The 22,760-nt window shown below is 38.5% G+C and overlaps 1 protein-coding gene across 1 annotated transcript; it reads left to right on the top strand.

Moving 5' to 3' along the window:
- Positions 1-3,300: 3,300 nt before the first annotated feature.
- LOC110950099 (disabled homolog 1-like) lies at positions 3,301-21,917 on the top strand. The gene is made up of 10 exons (XM_022192502.2): positions 3,301-5,940; positions 6,099-6,242; positions 12,039-12,178; positions 14,901-14,999; positions 15,739-15,870; positions 16,617-16,724; positions 16,819-16,866; positions 17,014-17,076; positions 17,361-17,469; positions 20,725-21,917. The coding sequence occupies exons 2-10, from the start codon at positions 6,167-6,169 to the stop codon at positions 21,045-21,047; spliced, it is 1,098 nt and encodes a 365-aa protein (XP_022048194.2). The 5' UTR covers positions 3,301-5,940; positions 6,099-6,166; the 3' UTR covers positions 21,048-21,917.
- Positions 21,918-22,760: the final 843 nt, after the last annotated feature.

Here is a 22,760-nt window from a genome sequence, read left to right as displayed (position 1 = left end):
CCCGTTGACATAAGTCCAAATACGTCTTTCTTCTCAATGAAACACTTCAGTGCCGTCCTTTGTTTATCTTTCAAGTTGAATTTTAGCTTCAAATCTTTAAGGGCTGTGGCCAAAGCCGAGTCGAAAGATAACTGTTTATTGTGTGCTGGTTGTTTCTGTCTGAATCGTGCGCCTCTGTCGTCACTTCGTTACGCCCGCCTTCTGACTCTACACTTCATGGTGATTGGTCCGGCCAGTTTTAGGAGAATCCAGCCTCGAGCCTTATGGAGGGTAACTAGACCCACCCTGGCAGAGAATTAAATTCGTTGCCGTGGGTTGTCTAGCGCGGCTAGGCTACAGTGGAGCAGCTATGAGCACTGTGAGCTGACAGCAAGCAGGTCTGGAGTTTGAACCTGCAGGTCGACAGTGATGAGGCCTTTCTGTGTGGAGCTTGCATGTCCTAACTGTGTCTGCGTGGGTTCATCCCTCCCACAGTCCAAAGACAAGCATGATGTAACGAGTGTGGATACAGGCATACATGGTTATGTGTGTGATTTTTTTGTGTGTTAACCTTGTTGTGAATTCTCAGATTATCTAGACTGGACCCCACCTGTTTCATGCCTTTTTTCTCATTATTTGTCATTTTCTCTCTTGCTTTTGCAATTTTGTGTCTCATTTTTGTAATATTCTGTCTTGATTTTGTTTTTTCTTGTCTTTTTTGAAGTAAAATACTACATCATTCAGTTCCAGATGCCTGTGACTAAATGTTTTGTGCCTTTATAGATACTCTGTGATCTGTAAGTTGTAATGTTTAAATAATCAACTGAGGCATAATGTTGTTGAAATTGAATTTATTTTTCTTAACAAATTTTAGTTTGTTCATAATGTTTTGTAAAAAGATAATTCCTTCAATATGAACATGCTCAGAATGTACTTTTTTGCACTAAAACTAAAACAAAAGGAAAATTTGGGAGTAATCGTTATTTATTGATTATTTTTCGCTGATTTTACTGGTGCTTCTCACTGGAGATCAAATTGGGCTTTATGTGGCCCCTAGACTAAAATGAGTTTGACACCCTGCTGTAGAGGATGAAGTGGGGATAGCTGACTGAAAGATGGACACTTCAGCTCCAGTTAGCATCACTTGGGCTAAATTTGGACGAATGTCTGGCTGCTGACGATAAACCTGGCATGAGTTTAAAAATCTCACATTTAAGTAGATTTTTACCACCAAATGTGGGTCCTCCATATTACATTTTTAAGAATAATGTGAGTTTTACAAGCTTGAGGGATGATACAGTTCAGAAAGTTCTTGTGACAGGTATTTTATAAACTCATATTTTTAGACTCAGTTTGTTTAAATGGGACTACTTTTAGCATAAAAAGTAAAAGAGAATTCATCTTCCTACTGTACAAGATGTACCTCCAGCTAAATGTCTTGGCTTCAAAATCAGGCAGCTGAAGACAAAGCGACCAACACTAAATAAATCTCAGTCACAGCTCAGTCCTGCTGCTGCTGTTTGTGTGTCTTGAATATCCTCTGACTTCTTCCCTGTCACTGTTGGGAAATGTGAGCATAGCTGTTATTCTACTCTTGTTGTTGTTCTTGTTAAAAAGGAAACCTAAAACCCCCTCAGTGTTTTGACGACAGCAGTCATGACCTTGTCCTCTCTTTTGTGTTTGCTGCAGATGCTGATAAAAGTGATAAAATCTGGTATTCAATGTCCCCGGGTTACTAAAAGCTTCGACCAGTCTGCCAATTCTGCCATTCTGACCTAAATATTCTGAGTCTGTATATTATTTGGGCTTTAAATGAATCCTCTCATTTAGAAGAGATCTTGGGAAAGTTGTGCCTAATCTCATATAAAACTCTTCCTGTTTTAAGGGTTTTGAGCAAATTAGTCTCGCTCTCTGAGAAAATGTTTCTGCATGTAGTAAAGCCTCTTTGCTAACCTAAATACTTCATCCCAAGTGGTTTGAATCATAAATATTTGTTTGAGAAAGTGCATCAGTTGCATTTTGAACCCTTACAGCAGGAGGCGGCTGGCGAGAAAGCACTGTGACTGAGATTTCTAAGGTTTCCTCTCTTTGCTTTGCACAATAAAAAGGCAGGAGTAAACAGAAAATGCATCTGGATCACTATAATCAATGCAATAATGTGCAATCGCAATTATAATGTGATAAAAATACAATGAAGTGCAGACATGTTGTAAGTAACAAGTACTGCACATGAGTAAAGGTTCAGATTTACACTCTGCTAGGAGTTGTCCACTTTAAAGAATAGTTCCTCCAAGAGAGTCTACTTCCTATCAAATGCTTCCAAGTGTAGAGATGTTTTAAGAATTGATGACACATTTTTAGATTTTAGAGATTAGATATTTTAAATTCAATAACATCTATAAAACATTGTATCATCAAACTGATGCAAGGAGCTCCTGAGAAGTTATGAGTCACTGCTGAGAGTCCGGACAGTCAGTTGTGCTTTAAACGCATCTTACTCATCGAGCGTCGCACTACTCAGCCTGTGAAAACACTTGTATGTATATATAATATCCCCCTGTGAGTCTGGAGAGTGTCCAGGCTGAGAAAATACCCCAAATGATGTCACAGTGGTGTCATCAACATTGTCTTTGGCTTCAGTTTAAGGCCTAAACTCATCCCTCATCTACTACTCCCTATATATACCCCACCATATTGTATACTTAATTCCATAGAAAACTGATATGAGACCAGAACCGGAAATTAATTTCCCATAATCCCAAGATGCTCACAGGCTGAACGTCACTGCTCGACAGGAGAGATCAGAGGTCGCAGCTAATTCAGACGTGGCCAGAATAGAGAGGAGTAACACTGTGAAAATATAACTTTAAATGTTAGAGTTGGTGAGTTTTATGAGCTGTGATTTCTTCCTTCAGCTGAAACCATTGTAGTTTATTTCTCCGAGAATGTGGAAAGTAACCCCCGAGAACATGCTTTATTTATCCAGAAAGACAGATGAAAGAAATGCTAAAAACAGAGGCTAGACTGGATATTGTGTTGACATGATTCCTGCCTCCAGTTGTCTTCATCCATGTTCTGCATGCTGTGGGTTTAAGGTCTTACCCAGCTGGATGCCAGCCAGTGTCTCCCTAAATAAACTCACTGACCACACTGTAATTCCTACAGCACTACATTACAGTTTTCCCTGAGGAGATTGTCCTATGTTCACATTTCTACTTTTGTTTTTGTTTTTTTCTTTGTGCTATTGTAGCACTCACTCTGCAATAGTTCACTCTGTAATAGTTCATTGTTGGCCATCAAGAATCCCAACATGAACAGACACCTGCCAGTCACAATCACTCACAATCACTCACAGTCAGTCACTTCCTTATTACTGGACCTCCTCACTGTCAGTCACAACACCTGAAGCAATCACCAGCAGTCTCTCTCCCACCTGAAATCCACTCCATTCCTTTGTTTGAAGCACATCAGCTTCATTCAGTGACACACAGCAGTGACTTGAACAATGGGATCATCCCACAACACTCATTCAGGTTTTCACAAGCCTGGAAACCTGAAAATCACACCATCAAAGAGGAAGGGAGTTCAAACTCTTGCTAAGCATGCTGAAAGATGGTTGATCTCATTTCTAGTGCTTTTTCTAATACTCATGCTAATGCTAACAGGCCTTCAACTGCTTTTGGATTTCTGGATGCCACCCACCTGAACCAACATTGTTCTGAACGTTGGTGAGCAACTAATGGAAAATGTGATGAGCGACTGATGATAATAATGAAGCCTGTCTGCTGAACAGGTTAGGCTCCTGTGGATGATTTGAATTGATGGTGAGCTACCCTCGAAAGGACTGGAACAGTCTGAAAGATTCACCCCTTCAACACCCCACTCATTGGGAGGCCTCACAGCTTCATCCCTTCCCAATGGTGTGGTAGGACTTGGTTAGATTTGTTCCACCTTGTTTGGAATTGTTTGGATTTGTTTTATGGATTGATAACTTTGATCAGCACCCCACTGGCAACAGTGGACCAACATTCACCTGAAATTAAGAACTGTCGATGCGTTATTGACACTGACCATAGCACATAGTCACGTTAAATTGTTTGAAGTGTAGCTGCTTATTGTGATTTGAATTGATTGAAGGACAGGTGAAGGTTTGATTTTCTGATTCTGCTTTTCGGTTATTGTTTTGTGTTTTTCCATTATTATTTTGATCATTGTTTTGCCTTGATGCATTCAAGTGTTTTCTGCTGTTATTTCTAACAGATTACAGTAACATAATTTCTGTGTGCCTTGTCTTCATTAATCTCACACAGCTCCCGGAGCCGTACCTTTAAATAGCCAAGCCCCTAGCCCCCCTAATGGTAGCATATTTCCATTACAGATACTACACTATGCAGTGCTGTTTTCCTTCTGTGTCTCAATGATGTGGTCCGTCAACGAATTACAACACAAACAGGAAAAGCGTGAATGTGAATCTTGTCCAGTCTCTTGCAATCAATCTCCCACATACACTAAGGTGTAACTTTCAATTTACAGCAATTGTCATCAAAATTTCAGTCATAGTTTACATCAGAACATCCCTCCAGAGTACACTGTTACAATGACAACACGACTGAGCAATCTGTCTTATCCACACACAGAGACTCAAGGACTTGTTATTCTGATGCCACTGACATGTTCACTGACACAAATATTTACTTTTGAGAGCTGAACTTAGGATTTTGAGCAAGAGGCTGGCTTTTGCAGGTAATCCATGGTGTTTTACTATTTATACGAATTGTTTTGAGAAATGCACTTACTGTTTTACAAATGTCGAGAATGATTCAAGAAATGTACCAAAGCGACTGAGGAAAAACTGTAAAAGAGAACCAGCATTATAAATTCAAGATGACATTTAGTAGTTTGTGGGATCTATCCAATAAAATACAAAGCTGCATCATGAGAACAGAGTTTTTATTGTTAACTAAGGAATTTTATTAATAGGAAAGCATGAGAGTCTACTCAGAAATGTTTGAACTACTGGACAAGTTTCCATTAAAATGAATACAAATATTCATGTTCTGAAGAAGATAGCTTTGCTGATCCCGTGACATTTACTGTAGCAGCCGTTCAACTTTTTTTCTTTTAATTTAGTGACATTTTTATCTACCAGGTGAATTTGCAGGACCTTTTGATTTGCAAAGGACTTACACTGACTTCAACCCCAGTTATTTTGAGTGAAATACCTCAACAAATAGAGGTCACTATGAAATGTAATACCTACATTCATGTCTCCTTCAGATGATTATTAAGCACCTTGATCATCAAACCTGCCACTGTTGTCCTAATGAACAGATGCTAGCATAGATCTGCTGTACGATGAAAATAGTAAACATAAGATATGCTAAATATCAACGTGTCTGTATTATCCTTGTGAAAATTTCACTTAATTGATGTCCCAAAGATATCAACAATCCTATTTATCGTGGTAGACATGAAGCAGGACAGAACATCATCATCAAGTGCAGTTATTTCTGGAAGATGTCTGTCTCTCTGGAGTGTTTATGAAGCGGTATGCCTCAAAATCCTTAGAAATCTTATTTTTTTAAAGGGCTTTTCAGCATTTATTATTTTGTGGTTTCCTTTAACCATCTTTCCTGCAGAGGTTTTCAGCGAGCTTGGAATTTTTGGCAGCATGACACATTTAGTTTGGTTGTTATTTTTAGGAAAAAAAACATTCACCCAAAGTTTGCCCTTGAGGGAAATGCATGACCTTAAATTTATCATTTGTGAGGGAAAGCCCCCTTTGCCGTCTGTCCATCCTACTGAAGCCTCTTCACTCCTCTAAAAGCGTTCCCATGTCTTTTTTTCCTCCCAGCGGATGTTAATATATCACCAGTAAGTCTGCAGCCTGACCTTTGGCTGAGACGTTTGGCTTTGAGGCGATCTTAGTGCAGGGTCAGAGCCGAGGCAGACTCCCAGCAGGTGAGATGGATCAAATATTCTCTCTGCTGCTTTTTGAAGAGCAAAGATGCAAATTAATATCAGAACTTTTAATGCTTTTTTTTCTTGCATTTTAACTAAATTCTAATATCCTTTGATTTTCTCTACCTGCTCATCTGCTGCTGTGTGATCCTTTGCAGCCAACAGGTGACGGCTTCATTTTTTCACGGGATCGCTGGCCCTGAGTTTCCAAACAGACGTTGCCACGATGGAGCAAATGGCTGGAAGTTGTCCTGCACCGACCCAAACTTCTGTCAAAACCTGGCTTCCCTCCAGCACAAGAGGTATGAATTCTTGGCCGCTGTTGACTGTTAGAGTTTACTCTTCAAAAAAAAGCCCAAGTTCAGAATCATCGTACTAACGTCATTAGGAAAAGTTCCCTCCAAAACAGAGCTAAATCAAGAGAAAGGGCAAAAAATTAAATGTAGGATCCAGTGTCAAACAAGAGACTAAAGATGTGTTCAGATAGAACGAATTATTTCTTATTCTTATTTGCCCTGAACTCACCGGTTATTTCACTTCAGCTTCTTCCCTTTCTCTTCTCAACTCTGCATATTTGACATCGACTGTGCATAGAGTCCCAGCAAACAGAAACTTTTCACCCAAGTTGAAACTTTTTCATCTCAAGTCATCAGCTTCTCTTCCCAATTACATAAAATTTCAAGAAAAGTGGGTATTTCTTGAGTTCTGCTTCCTTGACTTGGACCTTTTATTTATTTATTTTTAAAAAATGTGCCTCATATGAGTCCACAAGCTATGTTTTACTTTATATAAACTATTGGTTTATTAGCTGAATAGCTGAAGATATTGTCGTTTTTTGTTTTTTTTTTACATCAGAATATTCATTCTGTAAAGTCCCACCATTTATTTTAACTTCATGCGGATAAATGACGGTTTATTCCAAATGGAAATACTGGAAATTGTTCTGATAAAACGCAGTGTGTCCGTTAATCCGCTCTGGGACACTAAGTTAATATCTGATGGGAAATTCTGCATTTTCAGGTGAAACTGTTTGTTTTGTTCTTCTTCCTTGTTCCCCCTTCACTCACCACTGGAAGGCGTCCAGCTGTTCCAGTTGTTGAAGGCACACAGTTGATGTCACTTGTTGAGTTACACAGTGGCGTCTTACTGGAAACACTTTAGACGACCAACCTCCAGAAGCTTTTGTGTCAGCTGGATAAATGTCTGTTAGTCAGCTGTAAATAGCAGCGCTTTTTAGATGTGCAGAAACAGCAACTTTATCAACAAAGTGATAAACTGTCAGTGTAAACGTAAGTGTACAGCTTACATAATCCTTTTTATACACATCTCTGATGTTAACCATTAGCTACTGTGAGCAGTGATGGTTTTATGAGAATATGGTCGCTTCATTTTGTAATTCTTTGCCTATAAAACCCAAAGTGCACCTGAAGGAGGCAATTTTATGACAAAGTACTGAACTAAGCATTTTAAGAGCAAGTACAGTTCAGAATCTTCTGCTGTCTTCTTGCTTAGGCTGTTTTTTGAGTTTAAAGTTATTTTTATCGACAAGTCTGTCCTCTAGAAAATTGTCTGGACAACTAAATAGCAAATTTTACAGTGATGTAGTCTGTTAACAATGAGGGAATATTAGAAATTTGCTACAGAACAAAGAGTTGGATCCTGAACATGCCAGTAATTCATTCACAGATAGTGTTTTTCTTCTTCTGCCAAAATATCAAATCTTTTTGTGCAATATGCAATCGTCATGACTACAGCATTGTTGAACCTTTTTATGTAACTCACAGCACTTGATTTAAAGTCTCTAAAGTCATCGATTTCATCCATAAAGCTCATCTCCATGCATCAAAATTGCAACAAAAATAACTACGGGGGGAGAACATCCACTAAAACAATCTCGAGCTGGCTTAAAATGGCTAGAATAATGATTAGGCGTTTAGATTTGTTTCTTATGAAACTCTGAGAGGAATGTGAAGGCATCATGAGACGGTCTGGACCAGCTGTCAGGGATCTAGAGACGTCTGCTGCCTCAGCCAAGTCAAACTGCTGTATTTATACCACCTGATCTTATCAAACTCTCTTTTTATTCTGCCATAGCTACTCAGCACTGGTATTTTCTCATAGTTTCGGTGGAAAATTTGAGGGACTGCTTTGTTTTCTGCTTTATTTTTGACTTAATGACAACATCTTAGGCTATTTGTAAAGTACAACTTATCAGGCTTTTTCTAAGATAGAATGATAAAGTTTATCCCCTATGGAGATGCTGAGAGGCATTTTACATCTATCCAAAAACACACAACGAAGAAAAACAATACCATGATCTGTGTTAGACCAAAAATTAGAATGTTGCCTTAGCCCGTGGTTCACGTCTCCACCGAGTTTTTATGTAATTCAGTCTGTTAGACAGGAAGACCAATCAACTACACTGAAAACATACCTCAGTTCTTGCTCAGTTGTGGGAAAAATATGAAACTGAACCATTTGCCTGATTTTATTCAAGGTTCAGGGGAGATCTTTTGAACTTGCTGTACCAGACGAAGCGTTCATTTGTGCTCAAGATGTTGTCGTTTTTCTCAGATAATGAAATGGTGTTACATTTTCCTGGAAGGCAGAAATCCTTCTGTCTGAGGTGTAAACAATGAAGCTAGAAGGAAAATAAAAAAGCAATTCAGTGTGATGTCCTCATGGATGAATCGGGGCTTTCATTGTTGTGTGTTTTGACAGCTCGGTCCTCTCCAGAGAATATTCAAATTACAGGAATGTAAATTTGTTTGATGGCCATCTGAAAGTAAACACCCAAGTCAACAGGAACTAGGGAGAATGGTGGGAATTTTGTTCAGGCCTGATGGAAAACCTAATGATGAGAATTCATGGAGTGATCCAGTCAGTCATCAGATTACAGTAGCACTATGCTGCCACCTGTTTGGTGCTTTTCTGGTTTCCTCCTCACCTTCAAAGAAATGATGGCAAATAATTGAGTTTTTGTGTACAATGACAAAAGGCTTGATAATTTACAGATATTCACCACAATGGAGTTACGCCTCTTGTTTCCAGGTGAAGCTGAGAACTTTTATATGTACAGAGGTGATATGTTTGAAATCATTCCTTGTTCGCCTTCTTGTTTCCAGTCATCAGTTCCTGGCACCTGGTTTCACAGGTTTTGAAAGGCGAGCTATGATTGGTCGATGATCAACATGTAGTCTATTGTGTCTTGTCCAAGTTAAGGCAAATCTTTATGATTTTATACTCACCTGACTTCCCACAATCTTATCAGGTGCTATTTAGTCTGACTATTGTAGTCTGAAGTATTAAAGATCCACCATGGAGTGAAAGCAGCAACAGCTCCAGGTATCTATACAGGATCTAGGGTCGCAAAAAATTTGAATCTTCGCTTGCATCCTTTTATGTTTGAATCACTTGTATCCCTGTTTGTTTTTTGGTGTAAGTCAAAAACTCATACTCTCTACATGTCCTCTGTGTTTAACATAGTGGTAAAATCACAATCTAGGAGATACAAGCACTGCATGAAAACAAAACAGTCTTCCTCTTATAGCGCGGCGTGACGACGTATTCATCCGCTCCGCTCGCCAATTAGTTCCATGTATCCAGTTTAAAAAACTGGTTTACTTTCATTTTTGTAAATGCAGTTGTTTTTAATTTGACTAATACCTTCATATATTCAACATTTTCAAAGTTTCTGTATTTCTATTGCATAAATGTGATTTCCTGTTTTAAGTTTTGTTTTATTACCATTCAGTTTTTCTGTAAAATATGTTGGTCATGTTCAGCCAGGCTGGTACAAGGAATTTGTTACAAGATTCAAAAAGTAACAACTGTAAATAAGATGGTTCAATATACACACGTGGACAAAATTGTTGGTACCCCTCAGTTAAAGAAGGAAAAACCCACAATTCTCACTGAAATCACTTGAAACTCACAAAAGTAACAAATAAAAATTTATTGAAAATTAAATAATCAAAATCAGCCATTACTTTTGAATTGTTGATTAACATAATTATTTAAAAAAACAAACTAATGAAACAGGCCTGGACAAAAATGATGGTACCTCTATAAAAGATTGAAAACTATTTGACCAGAGTGACATGATTAACTCAGGTGTGTCATTTAATTGACATCACAGGTGTTTCCAAACTCATAATCAGTCAGTCTGCCTATTTAAAGGGAGACAAGTAGTCACCCTGCTGTTTGGTGAAAAGGTGTGTACCACACTGAACATGGACAACAGAAAGCGAAGGAGAGAATTGTCCCAGGACATCCGAAAAAAAATTATAGACAAACATCTTAAAGGTAAAGGCTATAAGACCATCTCTAAACAGCTTGAAGTTCCTGTGACAACAGTGGCTCATATTATTCAGAAGTTCAAGACCCACGGGACAGTAGCCAACCTCCCTGGACGTGGCCGCAAGAGGAAAATTGATGACAAATTGAAGAGACGGATCGTTGGAATTGTATCCAAAGAGCCCAGAGCAACCTCCAAAGAAATTAAAGGTGAACTCCAAGGCCAAGGTACATCAGTGTCAGATCGCACCATTCGTCGTTGTTTGAGCCAAAGTGGACTTCATGGGAGACGACCAAGGAGGACACCACTGCTGAAAAAAACTCATAAAAAAGCCAGACTGGAATTTGCAAAAAATCTGAAGACTATCAAGGCATTCTGGAGAGAAATGTGCTGCCTAGTGTCAGAAAGCTTGGTCTCAGTCGCAGGTCATGGGTCTTCCAACAGGACAACCATCCAAAACACACAGCCAAAAACACCCAAGAATGGCTGAGAGAAAAGCGTTGGACTATTCTAAAGTGGCCTTCTATGAGCCCAGATCTGAATCCCATTGAACATATGTGGAAGGAGCTGAAACATGCCATTTGGAGAAGACACCCATCAAACCTGAGACAACTGGAGCTGTTTGCTCATGAGGAGTGGGCCAAAATACCTGTTGACAGCTGCAGAACGCTCATTGACAAATACAGAAATCGCTTAATTGCAGTGATTGCCTCAAAAGGTTGTGCAACAAAATATTAAGTTATGGGTACCATCATTTTTGTCCAGCCCTATTTCATTAGTTTGTTTTTTTAAATAATTATGTTAATCAACAATTCAAAAGTGATGGCTGATTTTGATTATTTAATTTTCAATAAATTTTTATTTATTGTTACTTTTGTGAGTTTCAAGTGATTTCAGTGAGAATTGTGGGTTTTTCCTTCTTTAACTGAGGGGTACCAACAATTTTGTCCACGTGTGTAGTTAAAACGTCTGTACGGTGCTCACATCTCTAACTTGCCTATCTAACATACAATGTACCTTTTATAGTTTTAATTTTATTTATGTACTTTTTCTGCTTTTTTTTGCATATGTATGGTTATTTGCAAGATTAAATAATTTTCTAAAAAGCATGTATGATTAAAAAGAATAATCCTTTGATAATAAAGTATGCAAACATAACCAAATACCCTACATGTTTATGGTAATGAATATCTGCCCTGACCCACATCTGAGGACCTTTTTCAGATGTTCAGTGGATGTTTAGCTTGTTACTGTACAATGCTAGCTCGTTGTGTGCTGGATTATCTAACACAGACTTGTATTTGTGCTCACTGTTAAACTAAACAGTGACTGAAAGCCAGTAAACTGCTGCATGATGCTAGTGAAGCTGTTTAAGAGGCGACCTTTGCTACAATAACACACAGACATTTCCATAATCACTGAATTACCGTCATTCCAGGAAATGAGATGAAACATTGACTAAGGATCAGTGATACACTCGTTCTGCAATTTGCTTACACACAGAAAACACATATAAACACACACATGCTTGTGCTGACGTGTCCTTTAGAAACATCAACACAAATATTTACTCGTATTAAAACACAAAACACACTGCACGCTGTGCAAATACAGACACGCAAACAAAGGCATAACAATAAAAGTTGTGCAAACATATTTAAAGCTTAAAAACATAAATTGTACTTTAATTCAATTATGGCATGAAGACAAACTAATCAACCCAAATATACACACATTTCCTTGCTGTCACACAGATTTGTCCTCATAGTTCGACCCTTTTTCTCCTTTCGTTGTTTCCCAGGAGCTATCATAGCACCCAGCTACATCACATCCCGTTTCCATGGAGACGGGGTTCGCTACAAGGCCAAGCTGATCGGGATGGACACGGTACCGGACGTCCAGGGGGAGAAGATGTGCTATGAGTCCATGATGAAACTGAAGGTAGTCTGTCTTCCACCGCCAAAATATGCTCACCTCAGTCTACTTTTAATTAAAGCAGATTCAATTTCTGTGAAACTGATCTCAGTGGTCATTTGACCCGAGAGGAAATTAAAGATAAATGCCAGATGTCTGATATCAAATGACAAGTGGAATTCAGATTTGTCATCAGTCGAGTTTATTGCCTGAAGTGGCTCAATATTACATTCCAGCTGTCACAGTGAAATGCTGTGTTATCAAAAGCAGTCAAAAGCTAGTCACAAGGTAGCCCCTCCATAAAACATAACCAGCTATGTCTTTTATTTTGACTCTAAACGGGAGCGTAATTCACCAAATGAACATCATTCCTGATTTAGGGAGATTTGAAATTAGCAAATGAGACCATAAACTTGTCAGAAAATGTTTAATGAAGTTAAAAAATGTTGAACGAGTTTCCTCACAGACTTCTATATGATTTGTTTTTGCAGCCAATGATGTCGCCCCCTGCTGGTTGTTAGAAAGAATGCAATACATCATCTGTTTCCATAGTCTGTAAACAAAGATCATCATGCCTGGGTTGTTAATGTGAACAATAACCTTTACTTATCCATTTGGGAGTTCTCTAACTGATTGTAACAACTTATTGGATCAAGCTGGAGCAGGTGTGGACCAGTCGGCACTGACAGCAGATAAAATCCTACAGTGGATGATGCTGAAAGATTCCAGTCTTAAGTCTTAGATCCAGTTTCTGCTGCTTGTAGTTTGTCACTAAGTTTTCTCTTCACTCCCTTCCTCCTTTTTTGGCCTTTTTGTTGCAAATTGCTCTTTATAAACGATGCATAAAAAGCTGCTGGTTGCCCTCCGTGTTTTTCTGGTAAAAAAGAAACATGTGAACCTAGCATTCTTGCAGGATGACAGAGCTCCAGTTATTAACGTATAGATGTTCAGTGTTGCCCCTTCAAGGCTGTCAAACACTATAAATCAATGAAAGCTGATGGAAAGAACATTTATGAGCGGTTTGTCGGTCTTTAAAGGTTTCTACAGCTGGTCTTCAGGGTTAAAGTTTTGTTCTTAAACATAAACAAATCACATAAACGGCAGATAAACAGCTGCCAGCTTGGAGTATTTCAATAAAAAATGAGAAAAAAATGATGAGATAATACCAGCAACAGCCAGAAATGACCCTTGTTGAACACTGATTGCTTCCATCAAAACATTTACCTGAATCATTGCTACTTTTCCCTAGAATTGGCGCTTTGGTGAGCAATTTGGTTCCTGCAGTTCAAAATGCAGTTGTGGGAAAATTCCTGCGGCGGAAAACCGACTCCAAATACTTCTGACATCCTGCTGACTCCTGACATGTCAATGTGACTTCAGAGCCTCTAATCTCACAGGACTTTTCCTGATCCACTGAGAGTTTGTTATCTAGGAATTTGAAACGGCTTTAAATGGAGACAAATTAAACAAATAAATGGCAAATCATCACCAGCATCATCCACAGGGGCTGAAGACTTCTCAGAGGGAGGTCAGCCATGTCTTTGAAAGAATTAGAATTAGAGTTTTTTTAACCCTCCTGTTTTTCTCATTTACAGGCACAAAAGATATTGTTTCCTTGTCGGAAAAAAATCCAAAAATTCAGCCAAAAAATTCCCCAAATTTCTGAAAATTTGCAAAACTTTCAGGTAGAAAACTCCAATAATTCCTTAAAAGTTTACCTTAAAAGTTTTATTTTTAAAAAAATCCCCCAAATTTGGTAAGAAAATTCTTGTAAATATTTTAATAAAATGAGTAAAAATCTTCCCAAAGAATACTAAAAATATCTAAAGTGATTGCATACATATCAGTAAAATTTCTAATATTTTCTTTAAGAACATCCACAAAAAAAGATTTTTATGTGACTGTTACTAAGAAACACTTTTAACATTTCTTTTTTTCCACCAAAAAATCTTCAAAGATTTCCCAAAAATGTTAAAAATGTGGACATCAGAAGTTTCACTGTGAAAATATTTCTTTTTTCCACATTTTCAACTTTCAAACGGGTCAATTCTGACCCGCAGGACAACACGAGGGTTAAACATTAAACAACATCAGCATGAATTCATGACCACTGTAAGTGTTATATTTATATGAATATTCCACATTTTGTGTATGACAGGAGTTTTTATTGGAAACTGAATAAACGGTAACATGATTGCCACCTTAAACAACACCACACAATTAGACCAGCTGTCATTTTTAAAATGGAGGAGTACAGTAAAGATTAGGTGTTGGACTAACTTTATTGGTCCTCTTGCCAGGACAAAACAACACAGCAACAGCTAAAGATAAAGAAAAGCCTTGTTGAAAGTCATATTCACGGCAAGTACAGTAACAGGTCTGTAGTCTGTATTAAGCTACAGTTCTGCTGTCTACGGACACTGTAGTTGCACATGAGAGATACAGGATGGTAGACTGTGTCACTAGTGATCATCTGTTCCATCAAACGCTACATGAAAGATTGAAAAATGTGACCGAAATGCTCATGAATTGTCATCAGTATAACAAGAATTGCAGTTTCGGATATGGCTGCTTTGTTTCACCTCACTGTGAACTCTGCTCTTCTGACTCTGCTCCTTCTTTAAACCAACCAGATGTTTTCATCCCATCTGGTCCCACAAGAGCTGCTTTGACATATTTCAGCTGCTTCCTAGAATGAAACGGCTTTAATTTCATGGTTGCTTCATATTTCTGTGTGTGTGTGTTGAAGGGCTTGGAGGAAGCAGCTAGGAAACAGGGGAAACACAAGCAGAGAGTTTTGCTGAAAATTTCCTACGGCGGCTTGAAAATAGTGGATGAGAAGACCGGGGTGAGTCTCAGCTTCCTCTGTCCTCATTGTGCCATCCTGAAGTTGTAGCGCCTCCCTCAGACGGTCCGTAAGCTTCTAAAGTTTCTGATCATTGTGTGTAAACACAACAACCACTGTGGTTTATAAGTAAACACTTTCCTGCCTGGATCAATGCCAGAGTGTGTCCTGTTCTTTTTCTTTTATCCAGAGTTGGACAATTCTTAGGATTTCTTTGGGAGGTGAAACTGATATTCCTCCACCGTACAGAGCTGGTTTAGTCCACTAATGTAATCTAATATAAAGTAAATAGCATCATGTAATTCAATGTGTTTTTCTTCTAATAAAACTCTGTGACACATTTTTTAAAAGTGCTGGTGAACCGAAAGGGGAAGCAGTGCTCCCCATATGATATTAATGCAGCACTTTTTGTGGAAGTTGGTGTTTAAAGGTTTGGTTTCACATCTTTCTCCGTTTTGCTCCCATTTCTAAATCAGTTGCTGGATGTAGTAACGCAGGAACGCTCTCAAACACTGCAGACTTTTGCTTTCACTGAACACTTCTGTGTTCTCCTGTCACATCCAGCAAGTTCGAGCTCTGCAAATTCATCCAAACCGATATTTATAGGACTTATAATCAACTTCAAGACTCAATAATCATAATGGTGAAGGACAAAAGACACAGAACCACAATCTACTCCAGCTCCATAGATACGGTGCAACATTATTTAAAGCTAAAATTCTCCTCATTCTACCATTTTCAGGCTGTTGTTCACGACCACGAGAAGAGTAAGATCAATTATTTGACAAAAGATGAGTCTGACCCCAGAGCGCTGGCCTACATCTACCAGTATACAGACGTCTCCATGCTCTTCTACATCAGGATGGCCTCCCTGGTAACAGCACACACTACTTGAGTGGAATCTCATCGGTTGTTTGTGCCTTAATAGCATATGAGTGGTGCTCTCAGTTCATATTAATAATGATTCATTGGCCATACTTCACATTATCTTCCCGTATTTACCTTTTATGAACGGGCTGCACAGTGGAGTAGTGGTTAGCACTTTCACCTTGCAGCAAGAAGATCCCTGGTTCAAATCCCTGGGTGGGCCTGGGATCTTTCTGCATGGAGTTTGCATGTTCTCCCTGTGCATGCGTGCATTATGGCACTTGGCTTTTTTTTTTAACACATAATCAGTTGTGTGACTGCCTTAGAGAAGAAAAACCCTGCACACACTTCCTGTAATTACATCCTATATTTTGTGTTGGGCTTTAGTATTTTCTCAAAGCTAATATCTGTGGAGAGGAGAGTCGGTGCAGATCTGCTGTGGCAGGAAAAGTTTAGAAAGCTTCTGTTTATTTCCAGCAGCAACAACATGCCGTGAAATGCTGAACAACCACCATGTTTCGTGGATGTGTAGATTTATTACTTCAGTGTTTAGCTGCTGGATGGAGCACAAACTGTAAAGTCAGAGAGGGAACAAGTCCAGTGTCTCTGAGTTCAACTTAAACATGGAGAGTGGAGCTGAAAGACCCTTACTATACTGTAAAGTCAGTCTAATATAAAATCGTGGCTGTCATTGTGTCGCTCTGCACTTAGTGTGTTTCATGTTCAGTGTGATGCTTTATTTGTGTCTTTCAGGCGGCTCCGGTCCTGATTGACATCATGGAGATTTGTCAGAGTGTAGACCAGGAGACGCCACAGAAACCTGTGGAGACGCCACAGGAACCTGTAGAGACACCAAAACAAGTCAGAGAAACCTTCATGAGTCTTTGTCAGTCGGGTTTTGGCTTGTTTACTTGTTTGTTTATTTGCTGTCTAATCTGTTTGTTTCTTTTTACAGAACATTCCCTTGCTGGTTATAAATGAGGGTTTAGCCACTCCGGCCGAGGTAATAAAAGAAGAATAAAGAGGCTCATTTTTAATCATAAATGTTGAAGAAATCTTTAGGAAACTTGCTTTGTTGAGGATCATCATTGTATATGTTGTTCTTTTTTTGATGAGTGGTGGAAGTCAAGTGTCACCTGTTATGTTTAAGGAACTGGATCCTGAGAGTGTGTTCAGTCCACGACCAGAAACTCCACCAGAGCCATCAGACCAGGTAGAACAAAACATATATTCATCATGTGCATGTTTCATGAAGATAAATGAAGTTCGTCTGCTAAGATCAGGAACTATGCTAATAAATTTGAGTGACAGTATTTGTATTTAAATTAGATTTCCATATATTGTTTGTACATATTTAAAATTTGTCATTCATGCTGTTATCCAGTCAGTTTCAATGGGAGCACAATAATTAAGCTCCTGCCACAAGAATAGCACCTTACTACTGGCTAAATTGTAGATTAAAAATTGAAATGCATCCGCTTGTTTTTCTCTCTGTAGACCTCCTCCACGAATGAGCTGATGGAAGTGTTTGCCCCCCCGATGAAGGAGCCGATAGTCCCCACCCAGATGTTGGAGCCTCCGGCATCCCAAGAGATCAGCGAACCAGGTTAGTGCTGATGCTGGACAAAGACAATACATTGATTATGTTGTTTTTTTTATGCTAAGCCAAGTCAATCAGATTGTCTTCCTAAAACAGCTGAGTTGAGTTAACTTTACTGCCATTAAAACAAATTGTCTTGCTGAGCTCACAGTGCAGCAGGGCAGAAATGACGACATTTAATGCAACTTACCAATTACAAAATCACAACATACATAAAAACACAAAGGATGAGATGATAACCTTGTGCCTTAAAGAGCAAGGGGTTTACAAATCAGAACTCAAATGGCACAAATATAAAGATACAGAAATAAAATACAATATTGTCATTAAAAAAAACAAACACTAAAACTTACCTTCAAGTGCCAAAGTTGACCTCAGAAGATTTAAGTTGATGAGTTTTAAACAGCTCAGATTTAAACCAGAGTTGGGTAAACAGCCCCCCAAAGAACATTTCTTCAAGCTATTAGATGAAAACAGTATTTTGTTATACTGTTAGGCTAGTTAGCTAGCTAGTTAGGACATAACTGAACCTAAGTGGAAGTGATACCTGTTAGTCAAATCTCAAGGCAAAACACAACAATTTCTTGCTTGGTTTCTCCGGCCTTGCCTTTTTTTGTTGTACATAATTTATGACAAGATGGCAGCTTTGTGACAGAGGTTTTCACAGACAGCAAAGCTGATTATACAGAAACGTTCCTAAATGTTGTGCGTTTTCGTTCTTCTTTGTGTCATTTTGCAATAAATTGTGATAAACTACAGTATACAGCAAATGTTCAGAACAAACCTTTAGTATTGTGAATGAAGAAGAGGGTAGTTTTATTGAGGTAGCATTTATTTTGAGTGATTTGAAATGATAGATGATGGTTTGAGAGTGTTTTTAACTTGATTAAATTGTGATTTGCAAGACCAGACACAAAAAATGGAGCTGCAGCTCAGAGTCCATCTGTTTGATGTCTTTCATGCAAATCAATAAGTTTAAAAACGTCAGAGCATCAGCACCTTGACAACACCCACAGCACTGGATTACTCACTATTTTACATTAAAACCCATTATTCTCACGTTTCATCACTGTTATACAAAATTATTAGGTCAAAGGAGGTGTGGTGACTACTCTGAAAAACACTAGAATGCGTCTTGATCAATTGAAACTATCAGCAACAAGTTCGGTCACTTAATTCATGTAGAAGCCTGATTCCACATCTGCTCTGAAAGTGACCTTTGATGTTTTACAATATGCTATTTTCCCAGGAGGCAGAAATGTTCATATGTTCCCATGATCACTCTGTAAGTTCCTGACCTTTTAAATGCATATTCTGGTCACAAAACCAAACAATAATTCCCATGATGGTGCTGTTAAAGAGTCCAGTTCCAGTCATGTTTTGATATTTTATATAATAAGTAAAAGAGTCAGTGACCATGAGTGCCTCGCAGAAGTCATTCCCTGACCTCAGTCATGTGGTTTTATTTTGGAACTTTATTATGCAAAAGGATTTTTGGCCTCATTTTATAATGTTCAAACAGCGCAACACACTGCAGCTGTCATACACGACAATGAGGGCAAACAACAAGAGTGTGGCATAAATAACGACCGTCATTAAAAAAACACCTAAAAGCAGTTTCTTTAGAAAAATGTAGAAAATAAAAAAGATGAGAGGAGGACTCCTGTACTTGATCAACCCTAACCACATATTAACCACTTAAAAATGTGTCAAAAACACTTAAAAATATATTACCATGAGCACGAGTTGTAACTAATATTTGTACTTAGTTACTGAGTCATTGTTTTTCCAGTGATTCATTTTTACTTTTAGAAATGTCAGAAAAAAATTAAAAAACACACTTTCAGCTTCTTCTAAGATTCTAATAATCACATCCTTTAGATTTCTTTTATTCATTTATTTTCAGTTTCTTGCCAAGAATGAGATTTAACCAATCTGACTGTTGTATCTTTTCATAAAACATAAAACCAGAGCTTGAGTTTATCAATCACCTATCAGCACCCCGAAAGCCATAAAACACACTGTATAATTTATATTTCATCTGAAGAGAATTCAGCGTAAAATGTGAAAACAGCATGTTGGGGTGTTGCAGGGAGTTTTGTGCTGGAACAGTTCCTGTGCAATGAGGAGTGACCTGATGGAGTTTTGTGGTCACTGTGAGGTTAACACATCTCTAGTCTAACCCACCAAAAGCAGACTGTGAATAAATGTGACCCAGCAGAAAACTACACATTGAAATTGGAAAGTTTAGCTAAAGATTTGGATTGTGCATCAAGGCCGCCCTGCTTCGCTTCTTTGGCAAATTATCTGTTTTAATGACACTGTTCCCCACACTAATGTGCAAGAAGGCTGTTTCTTCATACTAGTCTCATCACCTAAGATGAATAGGATTGATTTAAAGACAAACAAATAAGCCAGAGTGCTTTTGTTCTTCCACACAGCAGAATGTTTGAGGCGCAGTCAGACCGTTCTTCAGCACTGTGGAGACAAATCTGATGATATTAGAGGAGCTGACAAGTAACTAGCTAACTAACTGCAGGACATGTTGCAGCAACTTTCTAATTGACGAAACAATTAACAGACTCATTGCTATGGTTTTGTTTTGTGGCAAATATAGCTTCTGGCAAAAGTTTTAGGCACCAAAACAAAAATGAGAATACGTTCCAATGAAATGCCTTGATTAGATGTTTATTTAACTTTTAACTTCAAAGGAAAAGCTTAAACACTTGAGTGGCCACTCTGTTTAAAAAATAGCTTTTAAAACCAATTCTTCTTTGTACAGTTTTGCAGTTTTTCATAGCCCCGTCTTCTTTAAATTCTGTTCCTGTACAACTAAACTGCTTTCTCACATTTTCAGGCGGATTATGTCTGTTTGTGACGAATCACAAATACATGACTTTGGTGCCTAAACTTAACCAAGTTTCTAACAAGTAGTTATGGTTGTGTGCCAATGACATCATGATATAGACATTTAGTTTTGGTGCCCAAACCAATTCAAACAGCAAGAGATGACTGAAAGTCAACAGTGAGTGAAAAGGAAACGTAAGTCTAGGAATGATGTTCACATATGGGATGTTAAGTTGAGTCTCCTGGACTTTTTGGCTCTTTCAAAGTATATTTTAGTGCAAAATCATGTTTCTTTCAAAAACATAATAGAGGATGCCATTATTTGGGCAACAAGGTGCTTAAAAGTTGGATTTTTTTTGTAGTTTCAGATGTAAAGACTCACTTTATTTCATTTATCGTCTTGTTTTCTCTCAGAGTCTCCCCAGCCGATGCTCTCCAACTCTCAGATTCTCTCCATTTTCCAAACACAGCCAGTGGGGGGCTCTCCATACGTCTCCCCCCAATACTCTCCCACCACTGTGCCCTGGGCCCAGCAGGGGCCTCTGGGAAACCAGTGGGCCCAACCATATCCCGGCAGTATGTCAGCGTGGGCACCACCAGGCGTCGCAGCGCCCCCTGCAGGTAGTCAAGCTCAGACTCTCAGTGCAGTGACCCCTCAGCCAGGGATCATGATGGGAGGGAACATGGCGGGTTGCCCCACTCCACCCTCCCCCTTCATGGGCACCCCGTCCCTGTAAACTCCCTCCACACTCCTGCTGGAACTACAGGCCCTCCACAGTCAGCGTCCCCCACCTCCAACAAACCCTCTGATGGCGGCTTTTTTGACTGGGATGTGTTCAACATGAATGGGAATGTCTGAATTTATGCTTCTTTTTCTGTATATCATTCAGCTGTGGTTCGTCCTGCAAATGTGTTTCTAACAAGCTTGTAATTTCATTTACGGCCACTAAAAATTTGCGATTCTGATTAGCTGGAAGATCACAAACAGAACTAGACAACTGTGATGCCTTTCCCAAGTAACACATGTAACGTTGCTATACTTTAGTACTGCATGAGGTAAAAACAGCAGCAGTGAGGTTCAACTTGCACTCTTGGAGGTTGTCATGTCAAAAACAAACAGATGCTGCTCATTGAGAATTTAATTTCACATGTTTTGAATTTGCATGAATCCAGACATTCATTCTTATTTACAGTCAGATATTTCTGCTGCTTTCAAAGGAAAGAAACATTTACTGTCTTATTAAACTGGAAATTATATGGATTTGATCATTTTACAATAGAATAAAGCTACAGTTTATTATTACTTTACAACTGTATAGTAATATTAATTAAAAAAAAAACAGATGATAATAATTAGATTTCATTTCTCCGGATCACTTACACTTAAGGAGTTTGCTCATTTTTACTTCCGTCACAGGTACTCTTTGAAATGACTTCTCTTTATTAGGTTCCTGCATATTTTTATATTTGACAATACTGAATCAATTACAGTTTGTACTATTTTCTAAAAGTTGGCTCAAATACTGTATTGTGTTTTACAAGACTTTTTTTGATCTAAATAAAAGTTCTGAAAGAAAAATCATGAAGCCCCCTATGCAAGATTACAATTTGTGATGTTTTTTGTGTCCTTGCAAAATCTAGTTTTTAAAAAAAAACATAATTATGTGTCTCCAGTGAGTTAAAAGAACCACAAAATATGAGGAAAAAACACATCCATGTTTGTTTCCATGGTCCATAGATCAGAAAGTGTTTCTCTGAATGAGCTGTTCAGGTTTGCAGCCTGTTGTGATGTCACTTCAGGATAAGCCCCGCCCCCACATGGCTCCTCCTCCTCTCGGACCCAATCTGTCACTCACTAGTAGTATCCCTTCCTCCACAGTCCCAGATCTACTGACATTGAAGCATGTTTCTTGTTAGTATTGTATGTGAGGATTTCTGAGAGAACTACCCACAGATTACCAAGAAACTGGGGACATGTAAACATATTTGTCCGGCACTCACCAAAATGTACACAAACTAAGCATGAGTGCATCAAGGAAGAAGTACACCGAGAAGTTTATCGGCACTAACAGCAACCGGCTGCCCATTTTTATTTATTGGATGTTTGTAGAGTTGTTTCTATTTTCAGTAAAACATGAAACAGGATTTCCATACATTGGCAGCAGCAGCTCAGTCACATTTAAAGCTACAAACTCTGAGACAGCCCATTTGGACTAAAACTAGAGATACTGTAGGTGTTGCAAAATATCAATCTGTGGAGTATTTTAAGCTGACACACATTCTGTAGACATATGTGGCTCACATTAACTTGTTAAAAATTAGTGTAACATGGGACCTTTAAAGAGAATTGAATTAATTTGACTTATAGAGGTAAAATAAATTGCCCAGTGTATGAGAACCCCCACGTTTAATTCACTTCTCTTCATTTGTTCATATTCCATCCGATTTGT

Source organism: Acanthochromis polyacanthus, chromosome 4 (genome assembly GCF_021347895.1).
Source record: "Acanthochromis polyacanthus isolate Apoly-LR-REF ecotype Palm Island chromosome 4, KAUST_Apoly_ChrSc, whole genome shotgun sequence".
NCBI classification, from domain to species: domain Eukaryota; kingdom Metazoa; phylum Chordata; class Actinopteri; family Pomacentridae; genus Acanthochromis; species Acanthochromis polyacanthus.
The sequence above is the reverse complement of the archived record's forward strand: the minus strand, read 5'-3'. Positions and strand labels throughout refer to the sequence as shown.